The 13598-nt window shown below is 45.4% G+C and overlaps 1 protein-coding gene across 1 annotated transcript; it reads right to left on the bottom strand.

The window, feature by feature from the left end:
- Positions 1 to 858: 858 nt before the first annotated feature.
- Positions 859 to 11638, bottom strand: selenos (selenoprotein S). Its single transcript, XM_068740779.1, has 6 exons — positions 11402 to 11638; positions 8208 to 8336; positions 6704 to 6810; positions 6488 to 6577; positions 5224 to 5296; positions 859 to 2423 (listed from the first exon to the last, which is right to left on the bottom strand). Exons 1-6 carry the CDS (start codon positions 11505 to 11507, stop codon positions 2344 to 2346), a joined length of 585 nt encoding a protein of 194 aa, XP_068596880.1. The 5' UTR covers positions 11508 to 11638; the 3' UTR covers positions 859 to 2343.
- Between the last annotated feature and the right edge of the window lie 1960 nt (positions 11639 to 13598).

Genomic DNA, 13598 nt, shown 5'->3' with positions numbered 1-13598 from the left:
AAATAGATTAAAATAGAACAACAGTGTGAGGAGAAATGTAAATAGATTAAAATAGCACAACAGTGTGAGGAGAAATGTAAATAGATTAAAATAGGACAACAGTGTGAGGAGAAATGTAAATAGATTAAAATAGAACAACAGTGTGAGGAGAAATGTAAATAGATTAAAATAGAACAACAGTGTGAGGAGAAATGTAAATAGATTAAAATAGCACAACAGTGTGAGGAGAAATGTAAATAGATTAAAATAGGACAACAGTGTGAGGAGAAATGTAAATAGATTAAAATAGAACAACAGTGTGAGGAGAAATGTAAACAGATTAAAATAGCACAACAGTGTGAGGAGAAATGTAAATAGATTAAAATAGAACAACAGTGTGAGGAGAAATGTAAATAGATTAAAATAGAACAACAGTGTGAGGAGAAATGTAAATAGATTAAAATAGAACAACAGTGTGAGGAGAAATGTAAATAGATTAAAATAGAACAACAGTGTGAGGAGAAATGTAAATAGATTAAAATAGAACAACAGTGTGAGGAGAAATGTAAATAGATTAAAATAGAACAACAGTGTGAGGAGAAATGTAAATAGATTAAAATAGAACAACAGTGTGAGGAGAAATGTAAATAGATTAAAATAGAACAACAGTGTGAGGAGAAATGTAAATAGATTAAAATAGAACAACAGTGTGAGGAGAAATGTAAATAGATTAAAATAGAACAGTGTGAGGAGAAATGTAAATAGATTAAAATAGAACAACAGTGTGAGGAGAAATGTAAATAGATTAAAATAGCAATGACACTGACCTGTCAAACCTGGTGATTGCATCTGTTTTTAATAAATTTCACTTGAAACGCGTAAAGTTAAATAAATCAACATTTATTGAAAAAAGATGATCACTTTCAACATTCAAAACATATCAAAACACGAAATACTAAATCTCAATCATTTCTGCTGCACTCATTGTTGTTCCACTGCTGTGCATAAATGCGCACTTCATTAAAAGAACGGGATTTATTGATCATGACGCTGAACGTCTGCTCACACACGGAGGTCGAGCCAAACAGCAGCAGCATCTTCTGTGTCGTCCTCCGGACGTTTGGAAACGTTGCTTCGTTAAGTGAGACATGAAAGTCATTCAGGTTAAGAGACTTGAACTTATCCTTTGAGGCGGAGTCGGACTGAAGATCGATCAGTTCCAGCTGCAGCTCCTGCGGGTCGGTTTCAGGGTCTTGTGACGGGACGGGACACCAGCTGAAGTGATGCGTCAATTTTCTTTAAATCAGAGAAGCGACGGCAGAACTCCCGTTCTTGCATTGATTGCTTGCTGGCGTAGTTTGCATGCTTTGTGGCAAAGTGACGGCTGATATTATATTCTTTAAAACCCGCAACGGCTTCTTGGCATATCAGACATGCAGCCGTAGATCGGATTTCGGTGAAAAGAAATCTTGTTGTGCGCTCTTTATTAAACACTCGGCCCTCACCGTCTACTTTGCTTTTCTTTGGTCCGCTCATTTCTACAGACGGGGTCAGAGAGTAATGGGGAAAAAGAAACTAATGCAAAGAGTAATTCGCTACACGCCACCGCGGTTGTCAGTGCGCCATCTGCTGGTGAAACACGGGTATTGCAGGGACAAAATGAAAGTTATGATTTTGAATTTTTTGGTAATTGGACAAGTTCGGCGGGCCGTATTGAAAAGCATAACGGGCCGTGGTTTGCCCATGTCTGTTGTAAAGCATATTACTCCATTGGTATCGTGTACCCAGCATGACCTTCGAGTCCAACCGCGTCACTGGGTGCTATTCTGCTTTGTGGCGCGGTGGCGAGCTCGTCTCTAAATCACACCTGCTTTTAGTCACGGTCAGACGATCTGAGGCCCGTGTGTTGGTGCATCTGGCAAGTTCCCAAAATTCAAAATACAAGCCATTGATTGTGTGTTTACTGATTAAAAAGTGTAGAACAGCGTAACCACATATACTTAAGTTACCGTATCTCCGCCCACCAGCTACAAACGCTTTAGTAACGCCAGCGTAAGCTACGGCGACGCACATTAACGAACAAGAGAATGAAGCAGAAACAGAAAACATGCTAACTGTGGACTTCATCAGCCAATCCCACCGGCTCAACACCGTCTACAGGAGTGGCTTCATTACAAGCTCACCATGTCAGAGTAAATCAGCGTTGGTGCTTAAAGGAGCAGAGAAGAGAGAGAACGATTGATTAGGTCTGGAGAAAGTTCTGCTCTCAATCACACCGTCAGCTTGGTTCCGCCAGTCAGCATGCACAACGCGACGCCGGGGATCAAAGGTCCTGGAGGACAATGTCTCCGACTGCCTTTAACCTCATCCCCCCGACGACGGTCCTCTCCTACCAGGTCTCCAGGAGCAGGTTCCCCCCCCCTGTCCAGTCAGGGGGTTGTAATCTGAAACACAGAACAAACTCCTGATGCAACGAGTGCACAGAGAGTAGAGTAGAGTAGAGTAGAGTAGAGTAGAGTAGAGTAGAGTAGAGTAGAGTAGAGTAGAATAGAGTAGAATAGAGTAGAATAGAGTAGAATAGAGTAGAATAGAGTAGAATAGAGTAGAGTAGAGTAGAGTAGAGTAGAGTAGAGTAGAGCAGAGCAGAGCAGAGCAGAGCAGAGCAGAGCAGAGCAGAATAGAGTAGAGTAGAGTAGAGTAGAGTAGAGTAGAGTAGAATAGAGTAGAGTAGAGTAGAATAGAGTAGAATAGAGTAGAGTAGAGTAGAGTAGAGCAGAGCAGAGCAGAGCAGAATAGAGTAGAGTAGAGTAGAATAGAGTAGAATAGAGTAGAGTAGAGTAGAGTAGAATAGAGTAGAATAGAGTAGAATAGAGTAGAGTAGAGTAGAGTAGAGTAGAGTAGAGTAGAGCAGAGCAGAGCAGAGCAGAGCAGAGCAGAGTAGAGTAGAGTAGAGTAGAGTAGAGTAGAGTAGAGTAGAGTAGAATAGAGTAGAGTAGAATAGAGTAGAGTAGAGTAGAGTAGAATAGAGTAGAATAGAGTAGAATAGAGTAGAGTAGAGTAGAGTAGAGTAGAGTAGAGTAGAGTAGAGCAGAGCAGAGCAGAGCAGAGCAGAGCAGAGCAGAATAGAGTAGAGTAGAGTAGAGTAGAGTAGAGTAGAGTAGAATAGAGTAGAGTAGAGTAGAATAGAGTAGAATAGAGTAGAGTAGAGCAGAGCAGAGCAGAGCAGAGCAGAGCAGAATAGAGTCGAGTCGAATAGAATAGAATAGAATAGAGTCGAATAGAATAGAGTAGAGTAGAGTAGAGTAGAGTAGAGTAGAATAGAATAGAATAGAGTAGAGTAGAATAGAATAGAATAGAATAGAATAGAATAGAATAGAATAGAATAGAATAGAATAATCACAAAGAGATTCAGGGCGCTGCTCCGTCCGGTGTCGAGTTACAACATAAAACTCAGTAATAACAGAAAATTCAAGTATTAGCAGACTAAAACGACACGAATGTAAAGTGATCAGCAGAGCATGCAGTAATATTGTTCAGTACTTTGCACATGTTAATAGTATACATTTGTTAGTACACATAGTGAGTAGTATTCCTGTTTAGTCCTGGTTGTTGCTCTGATGGCTCTCGGTATAAAACTGTCTCTGAGTCTGTTGGTCCTGCTCTTGTTCAACCTGTAGCGTCACCCGGAGGGCAACAGGTTGAACAAGGTGTGTCCAGGGTGGGAGGAGTCTCTGACGATGTTTGTAGCTCTGCTGAGGTAGCGAGATCTGGAGATACGGTCCGGGGGGGGGGGGGGGGGGGGGGGAGAGCAGCCGGTGATACAGTCCAAGGGGGGGGCAGAGAGCAGCCAGTGATACAGTCCAGGGGGGGGCAGAGAGCAGCCGGTGATACAGTCCGGGAGGGGGGGGGGGCAGAGAGCAGCCGGTGATCTTCTGGGCTGTGTTGATCAGTACTACACCGTGATGCAGTACTACACCGTGATGCAGTACCGCACCGTGATGCAGTACCACGCCGTGATGCAGTACTACACCGTGATGCAGTACTACACCGTGATGCAGTACTACACCGTGATGCAGTACTACACCGTGATGCAGTACTACACCGTGATGCAGTACCACACCGTGATGCAGTACTACACCGTGATGCAGTACCACACCGTGATGCAGTACTACACCGTGATGCAGTACCACACCGTGATGCAGTACTACACCGTGATGCAGTACTACACCGTGATGCAGTACCACACCGTGATGCAGTACCGCACCGTGATGCAGTACCACACCGTGATGCAGTACCGCACCGTGATGCAGTACCGCACCGTGATGCAGTACTGCACCGTGATGCAGTACTACACCGTGATGCAGTACCACACCGTGATGCAGTACCACACCGTGATGCAGTACTACACCGTGATGCAGTACCACACCGTGATGCAGTACCACACCGTGATGCAGTACCACACCGTGATGCAGTACCACACCGTGATGCAGTACCGCACCGTGATGCAGTACCGCACCGTGATGCAGTACCGCACCGTGATGCAGTACCGCACCGTGATGCAGTACCGCACCGTGATGCAGTACCGCACCGTGATGCAGTACCGCACCGTGATGCAGTACCGCACCGTGATGCAGTACCGCACCGTGATGCAGTACCGCACCGTGATGCAGTACCGCACCGTGATGCAGTACCGCACCGTGATGCAGTACCGCACCGTGATGCAGTACCACACCGTGATGCAGTACTACGCCGTGATGCAGTACCACGCCGTGATGCAGTACCACGCCGTGATGCAGTACCACGCCGTGATGCAGTACCACACCGTGATGCAGTACCACACCGTGATGCAGTACCACACCGTGATGCAGTACTACACCGTGATGCAGTACTACACCGTGATGCAGTACTACGCCGTGATGCAGTACCACGCCGTGATGCAGTACCACACCGTGATGCAGTACTACACCGTGATGCAGTACTACACCGTGATGCGGCCGAGGTTCCGTTCGAGGTCCCGTCCGAGGTCCCGTCCGAGGTCCCGTCCGAGGTCCCGTCCGAGGTCCCACCCATATTCCTCTTTGTTTCAGGGAATAAATGGGCTTGACTTGGCTCCATTGAGGCACGCAGTCAGGTTTTTGTCTTTTGAAACAAACCGACTCGTACATAGAAGCAGAGTAAAAGAGAAAAGGTTGGAAGGAGGAGGAGAAAAGCAACGTTACGGTAGAACGGTGATGAGAACCGTACCCGCGCTGCGGAGCGGCTTCTTGTCCGTCTTGGCTTTCAGCCCGGCTGTGGACGAGCTGGCTTCGTCCGCTGCCTGCAGCGAGGGACACCACGAGACATTTCACACGCTCAGATCAAAGCACCAGTTCCACTACAGTGACATCAAAGAAAGGAACGGCCGACGGCGACGCGATAACGGGATTTCAGAGAGGGAGTGAAGCTTCTGTTTAACGCAGCAGACCCAGCTGCCCAGAGGGGGTAATAAAAGCGCCCTCGGATGTAGCGACACCAGCTAATTGCCCAGAGGGGGTAATAAAAGCGTCCTCGGATGTAGCGACACCAGCTAATTGCCCAGAGGGGGTAATAAAAGCGTCCTCGGATGTAGCGACACCAGCTAATTGCCCAGAGGGGGTAATAAAAGCGTCCTCGGATGTAGCGACACCAGAAATGACTTCAGTGTCGTTGGATAAAAATCATTACGTCACGTTGATATTCTATCCAGCAGTTCAACACCCACATATCCAGAATTTCTACAATTTCTATAACAAAAACAGGAAGTGAAACTTTTTTCTACGCTTGCGTTGTTACCCTCGCCGAAGGGGAGGCGAGGGTATTGCAATTGGGTGCGTTTGTCTGTTGTTTGTCTGTTTGTCTGTTGTTTGTTTGTCTGTCTGTCTGTCCGAGCGCATAACTCAAAAACTAGTAACCTAATCGACTTGAAATTTTTACACAAGCAAGGTTCTGTCCGTGGCTCGGTCCTCCCCGAGAATGGCGTTGATCCGGATCTGGATCCAGATTCTAGAATTATTTTTACATCTGGAATTGTGCCTGTGCTGTAAACTGTCACTTTAAGAGGGAGGGACACGAATGGCATGATGGGAAAAAGAGTCCAGAAGGAGTCTCGTAGTACGTTCCGGAGCAGCAAGCTAGAGCAGGTTTGGCCCCTCTGATCCGGAAGCCCTGTTTACTGACTCACAAGATCAAAGAGTCTATTGGAGGCGGGGTCTGCAGTCTCTGATTGTCTTTCTAGTTTTACGTGTTGAGGGAATCCACCCAAAAGTATTTTTTCGAATACTCATGGAATCCTCGGGTCAGCATCACTTCCGGACCATCCACGAGTCGTTTTGTCGCGTCTCTCTCTGCCCTTCTCATTAATATGAACGGATCGGAGCACCGGAAAGCCGAGCTTTCCAAAGTAAAGCGGTTCCAACAATTAAAGGTTGAGTAAAGCGAAGAAAAGATCTGGAGAACGACGTCGGACAGTCAGTGTGAAAGCTCAGCTCACCTGAGAAGGTGTTCCAGGTCCTTTGAAACTCTTTCCCTGCTGCAGATTATCCCACATCTCTATCTTCTGCTTCCTCCTCTCCTCCTCTACCTGCTCACACACACACACACACACACACACACACACACACACACACACACTCACACGCTCATTGCAGGGCGGCGACCCCAGCCCGTCCGGGACGCCGCTGGAACGCGTTCTGCTTCACCACTGCACCTGTTTCTGCTTCTCCTTGAACACGGCTGCTTTGGCATCCAGCTCCTCTTGCATCTTTCTCCGAACTGCTTCCATCGCTTCGTGTTTTCTGGCGACATGTTCGGTGTCTTTAAGAAAGCACAACAGCAGCCTTTAGCTCGGGGCTCCAACAGCACTGCTCTCATTTACCACTATAAGTAGCAGGGCCCCCAAACTACTGCCCGGGTCACGTGACCGGGAGCCACCGCTTGGATAGCTGCCATTGGCTCCGATGGGCCCGGTTAGCAATTGCTATTCGTGTCATATTTCTATTGGCTCTTTAATATTAACTGGCAGGTCTGAAGTGTTGAAGGCAGTTAATAATGTATGTTCTCTGTCCCAATGAAGGTTATTAATTGGGATCCATTGACAACAGATCATACAAATAGTGTTATTGATTGAAGATAATGATTTGTGTATTGATTGATTTCCTTGGTCCTGATGGCGAGCTAGCCCAACAGAAGAGAATTGATCCGAACAATCATCTGGATTCCTATCCGGAACCCCCGACCTCCTGCTCTGTCCGGGTTGGTAGGAGGCTCTTGCAGCCGACCCTTGACCTTTTTCCACTCGCCCCCTGTTTTCCTGTGTGGTTCCTCCATCATACAGTCGGCCCATATGAACTGTTTCTAAACTGCGAGCTACCCCATGTGCGCATCGTGCTGATGCGTGCGAGGAACGACAACGATCCTGTGCGTTCCCTGATTGTGGACCGCAGGACATGAACTGTCCAATTCAGGAGCTGATTTCACTGTAAATGTTGAGATTTGGTAAATTAAGTGTTTGCACTGAATGGCCATTCAAATCAAATGTCATTGTAGACTTCTTGTTCTTGTCCACTAAACTGAATTTAAGGTACTGAAACAGTTCCTGCTTCCTCTCTCTCAGCGAACGATGGTCTTCTGACCTGGCCCATATTTATTATCATTATGGCATGATTAATGTTGCATTCATTAAGTGTGAATTCTCATGTTCCTGTGCAGAGTACAGGCTACAGGTCATTAATTCGAGAGTGGAGAATATATTAATATTATGAAGAAAAGCATTCTTCCTTTCGTTTGGGACAATCTTAATGATGATCAGAAAGTTAATGTTCCATGGACTTTCCTCTGAAGAACCCAGAAAGGTTTATTTAGTTTTTATTTATTTTATTAATAGTGTTATTATTTATATTATTAATAACACTATTAATAATATAAATAATATAAATCTTCAGTCTTTCCCAGCTGACTGATCGGAGCGGTTTCCATGTGGTTACAGGTCAAAGTAGCGTGTGAGATATGTCACCTCGGCAAAGCGGCCGCAGGTCAAATACAAATCCGTTTAAATCGAGGGCAAATCAAATCTGATCAACTTCAAAGCTGCAAGAAACGACCGAAAAAATATCCAGTAATAATGATTTGTCTTAAACGACATTACACTGTCTTTCTTTTTTAAATCAAAGAGAACGTTTTCGACGGGCCGGGCGCCGGGTGCCGGGGCTGACCTGGCTGTGCTCCTGGAGCGGAGCCGCTGTCCCTCTGGCTGGATCGCCCCTTGATGTGCTGGATCAGCAGGTAGACCAGAAGCGTCACCGCCAGCAGGATCCACCCGTACTGGGACAGGACGTCTTGCACTGTCGGAACAGAAACGCACGACATTCACCCGATCCGTCAGTCTGGAACATTCACCCGGTCCATTAGTCTGGAACATTCACCGGGTCCATCAGTCTGGAACATTCACCCGGTCCATCAGTCTGGAACATTCACCCGGTCCATCAGTCTGGAACATTCACCCGGTCCATCAGTCTGGAACATTCACCCGGTCCATCAGTCTGGAACATTCACCGGGTCCATCAGTCTGGAACATTCACCCAGTCCATCAGTCTGGAACATTCACCCGGTCCATCAGTCTGGAACATTCACAGGATCCATCAGTCTGGAACATTCACAGGATCCATCAGTCTGGAACATTCACAGGATCCATCAGTCTGGAACATTCACCCGGTCCATCAGTCTGGAACATTCACCCGGTCCATCAGTCTGGAACATTCACAGGATCCATCAGTCTGGAACATTCACCCGGTCCATCAGTCTGGAACATTCACCCGGTCCATCAGTCTGGAACATTCACAGGATCCATCAGTCTGGAACATTCACCCGGTCCATCAGTCTGGAACATTCACCCGGTCCATTAGTCTGGAACATTCACCCGGTCCATTAGTCTGGAACATTCACCCGGTCCATCAGTCTGGAACATTCACCGGGTCCATCAGTCTGGAACATTCACAGGATCCATCAGTCTGGAACATTCACAGGATCCATCAGTCTGGAACATTCACCCGGTCCATCAGTCTGGAACATTCACCCGGTCCATCAGTCTGGAACAGTCACAGGATCCATCAGTCTGGAACATTCACCCGGTCCATCAGTCTGGAACATTCACCCGGTCCATTAGTCTGGAACATTCACCCGGTTCATCAGTCTGGAACATTCACCCGGTCCATTAGTCTGGAACATTCACCCGATCCATTAGTCTGGACCATTCACCCGGTCCATTAGTCTGGAACATTCATAAGGTTCCGTCAGTCTGGAACATTCACCCGGTCCATTAGTCTGGAACATTCACCCGATCCATTAGTCTGGAACATTCACCCGGTCCATTAGTCTGGAACATTCACCCGATCCATCAGTCTGGAACATTCACCCGGTCCATTAGTCTGGAACATTCACCCGATCCATCAGTCTGGAACATTCACCCGGTCCATCAGTCTGGAACATTCACCCGATCCATCAGTCTGGAACATTCACCCGGTCCATTAGTCTGGAACATTCACCCGATCCATCAGTCTGGAACATTCACCGGGTCCATCAGTCTGGAACATTCACAGGATCCATCAATCTGGAACATTCACAGGATCCATCAGTCTGGAACATTCACGCGGTCCATCAGTCTGGAACATTCACCCGGTCCATCAGTCTGGAACATTCACCCGGTCCATCAGTCTGGAACATTCACCCGGTCCATTAGTCTGGAACATTCACCCGGTCCATTAGTCTGGAACATTCACCCGGTCCATCAGTCTGGAACATTCACCGGGTCCATCAGTCTGGAACATTCACAGGATCCATCAGTCTGGAACATTCACAGGATCCATCAGTCTGGAACATTCACAGGATCCATCAGTCTGGAACATTCACCCGGTCCATCAGTCTGGAACATTCACCCGGTCCATCAGTCTGGAACATTCACCCGGTCCATCAGTCTGGAACATTCACAGGATCCATCAGTCTGGAACATTCACCCGGTCCATCAGTCTGGAACATTCACCCGGTCCATTAGTCTGGAACATTCACCCGGTTCATCAGTCTGGAACATTCACCCGGTCCATTAGTCTGGAACATTCACCCGATCCATCAGTCTGGAACATTCACCCGGTCCATTAGTCTGGAACATTCACAGGATCCGTCAGTCTGGAACATTCACCCGGTCCATTAGTCTGGAACATTCACCCGATCCATTAGTCTGGAACATTCACCCGGTCCATTAGTCTGGAACATTCACCCAATCCATCAGTCTGGAACATTCACCCGGTCCATCAGTCTGGAACATTCACCCGATCCATTAGTCTGGAACATTCACCCGGTCCATTAGTCTGGAACATTCACCCGATCCATCAGTCTGGAACATTCACAGGATCCATCAGTCTGGAACATTCACCCGGTCCATTAGTCTGGAACATTCACCCGATCCATTAGTCTGGAACATTCACAGGATCCATCAGTCTGGAACATTCACCCGGTCCATCAGTCTGGAACATTCACCCGATCCATTAGTCTGGAACATTCACCCGGTCCATTAGTCTGGAACATTCACCCGATCCATTAGTCTGGAACATTCACAGGATCCGTCAGTCTGGAACATTCAACCGGTCCATCAGTCTGGAACATTCACCCAATCCATTAGTCTGGAACATTCACCCGGTCCATTAGTCTGGAACATTCACCCGATCCATCAGTCTGGAACATTCACAGGATCCATCAGTCTGGAACATTCACCCGGTCCATTAGTCTGGAACATTCACCCGATCCATTAGTCTGGAACATTCACCCGGTCCATCAGTCTGGAACATTCACCCGATCCATTAGTCTGGAACATTCACCCGATCCATTAGTCTGGAACATTCACCCGATCCATTAGTCTGGAACATTCACCCGGTCCATTAGTCTGGAACATTCACCCGATCCATTAGTCTGGAACATTCACCCGATCCATCAGTCTGGAACATTCACCCGGTCCATTAGTCTGGAACATTCACCCGATCCATTAGTCTGGAACATTCACCCGGTCCATCAGTCTGGAACATTCACCCGATCCATTAGTATGGAACATTCACCCGATCCATTAGTCTGGAACATTCACCCGATCCATCAGTCTGGAACATTCACCCGAGGTCTGGATTTTAGGTCCATTTCAGAGTCAGATGAGAATGTTTACATTTGTTTTGGTTCACGTGCAGTTTGCATGTTCTCCCCGTGCCCGCGTTGTGTGTGAGTGTGCGTGATATGCGTGTGCGTGATCACCCCAGAATCCAGAAACTCCCGTGATGGATGCTCGCCTGTAGCCAGGCCGCTAGCTAACTAGCACACACGCTAACTAGCATCACTAAAGAAGAACTGCGTCGTCATCATGTCAAGTTACCAATGGCGCTCAGGGAGCTGAGGTCTTGGTTTCTGACGGGCGCGTTCTTCACCACATCCGGGAAGTCATCGCTGCTAACATCTGCGATCTCTACGTCGTCGTCCATTCCGGATCAAACAGGCGGGAAATCGGGAAATCGTTCCGGATTATAAAGCTCTCTTCGCTGCCGAGTTACTCGTCGTGGAAGGAACACTTTCCTGTAGCAACCATCTTTGTTAAAAGCGGCTAGCGGCTAGCTAACCGGACACTTACGATGACGTGTCAACGCCGCTGGGTCCCGCCGGAAGTACGAAATATTTAAGCGACGCGGCGAACAGTATGTAATTTAGAGGTTCACATGGATGTATTGACCCGGTTCGGTCCGGTTCGGTCCACTTGCGCACCGTTTCAGTTATATTTTGTGCATTTTGTCTCATTAAATGTATTACTAGCGCGATCCAAGCGCTCCGTGCGGAAATGAAGTCCTGGGCGAGTTTCCGCACGGACGCCTCACAGTGTCGGACAAAAGATAAACCTAAATAAATAAAAGTTAATACAAATACAAAAATAGAAAACAAGATTCAAAAATTTAAAATAAATAATTAAATATCAATAAACAAATAAAAGCGCTCTGCTCTCATATTTACTTTCTTCATGCTGCAGAGGAAAAACGAAGCAATTATTTTTATTTAAATGAGGGGGCGGTCTTAAGTGTGTCCGGTTTAACTGTTCGCCTAATAGTGGCATTTATGATGAATATATTTATTAGATAGAATGTTAGAGCAGTAAAAGTACAGTCATACAGTACAAGTACAGCCATACAGTAGCATGTATTACAGTACAAGTACAGCCAAACAGTAGAAAGTATTACAGTACAAGTACAACCATACAGTAGCATGTATTACAGTACAAGTACAGTCAAACAGTAGAATGTATTACAGTACAAGTACAACCATACAGTAGAATGTATTACAGTACAAGTACAGCCATACAGTAGTATGTACTACAGTACAAGTACGGTCATACAGTAGCATGTATTACAGTACAAGTACAGTCAAACAGTAGAATGTATTACAGTACAAGTACAGTCAAACAGTAGAATGTATTACAGTACAAGTACAGCCATACAGTAGAATGTATTAGAGCACAAGTACAGCCATACAGTAGCATGTATTACAGTACAAGTACAGAGTATTTCTAAAAAGCCCTTCCGGTCTTGTTTCCGTTGAAAGTCCTTCGTACATAAATCATTGAGATTTAACAATACAAAGAAAATAAATATAAATTACTGCACAGATATAAAATAACAATAAATTAAAAAGACATAATATGTACAACGTAGGTGGACAAAAAAAGGGGGGGGATTGATCCTCGTGATCTCCCTTTCTGCCCCCCTGAATGGTGAATTTTTAGGGCCGTTTTGAATTTAATATTTTGTTATGAGATTATTCACTGAAAAATCCTTTTTTGTTTTTGAGGATTACTCCTATCAGAATATTTTGAGAGGAACAGAATTAAAATTTAAATCCACTTTTCATAAATTCATTTGAAGGATAAATGTTTATGATTTTGAAAGGAACTTTTTTACACTTTGGGGAAATTGGGAATATTAAGTATTTTGCTCAAATAGATAAAACTTCATATGTTAACTTATAACCTATGAGAGAGTGAACTTTTTGTCCTACTTGGAATTAAGGTTTTGACTAGATACCGCCTTAAAACATATTACATTTTTTATTTACAAGGCCCAGATAATGTTTTTACTTTGTGTAAATTTGGAGTTTGTTACCTCTACTGCTCGTGAGCGCGTTTTCTCCTCTGCTGGAGATGTTGTCACGGCAACCAGATCCGTGCCTCCTGCAGAAATTGTGGGGAAGTTAATCGTTCTAGCCAAAACCTTTTAGCTAGAATAGTTACGGTACATTCGTCATATTCAGGCTGTAGCTAAGTGTTCAAAGTTTACAGTTTTAACTTGTTTATTTATAGTTTTAAGAATTTAAAATTGTTACAATACAATAGTTTTACAATCTCCATCTAATTTATTTGAAATATCACCCAAATTGGTCACTTCTATTTATACAAGTTCTATTGTTTGCATAAAAAATATAAAAGCATTTTGTAAATGTTTTCTGCCTTTCTTGTACGGAAAATTCACCAAACCAAAATTATTTTAGAGTATTGTTACACCATATATACATATATCAAATATAATATAGTA

The sequence above is a fragment of the Brachionichthys hirsutus genome, chromosome 1, assembly GCF_040956055.1.
Source record: "Brachionichthys hirsutus isolate HB-005 chromosome 1, CSIRO-AGI_Bhir_v1, whole genome shotgun sequence".
Lineage (NCBI taxonomy): Eukaryota > Metazoa > Chordata > Actinopteri > Lophiiformes > Brachionichthyidae > Brachionichthys > Brachionichthys hirsutus.
The sequence above is the reverse complement of the archived record's forward strand: the minus strand, read 5'-3'. Positions and strand labels throughout refer to the sequence as shown.

Bases quoted from the DNA above. Each gene is read 5' to 3' on its own strand.
- selenos (XM_068740779.1), bottom strand. From the start codon at position 11,507: ATGGACGACGACGTAGAGATCGCAGATGTTAGCAGCGATGACTTCCCG. The intron at 6,578-6,703 runs GTGCAGTGGTGA...GTGTGTGAGCAG, and splicing joins TCAAGGAGAAGCAGAAACAG to GTAGAGGAGGAGAGGAGGAA. The intron at 2,424-5,223 runs GTACGGTTCTCA...TCTGTGTTTCAG, and splicing joins GAAGCCGCTCCGCAGCGCGG to ATTACAACCCCCTGACTGGA.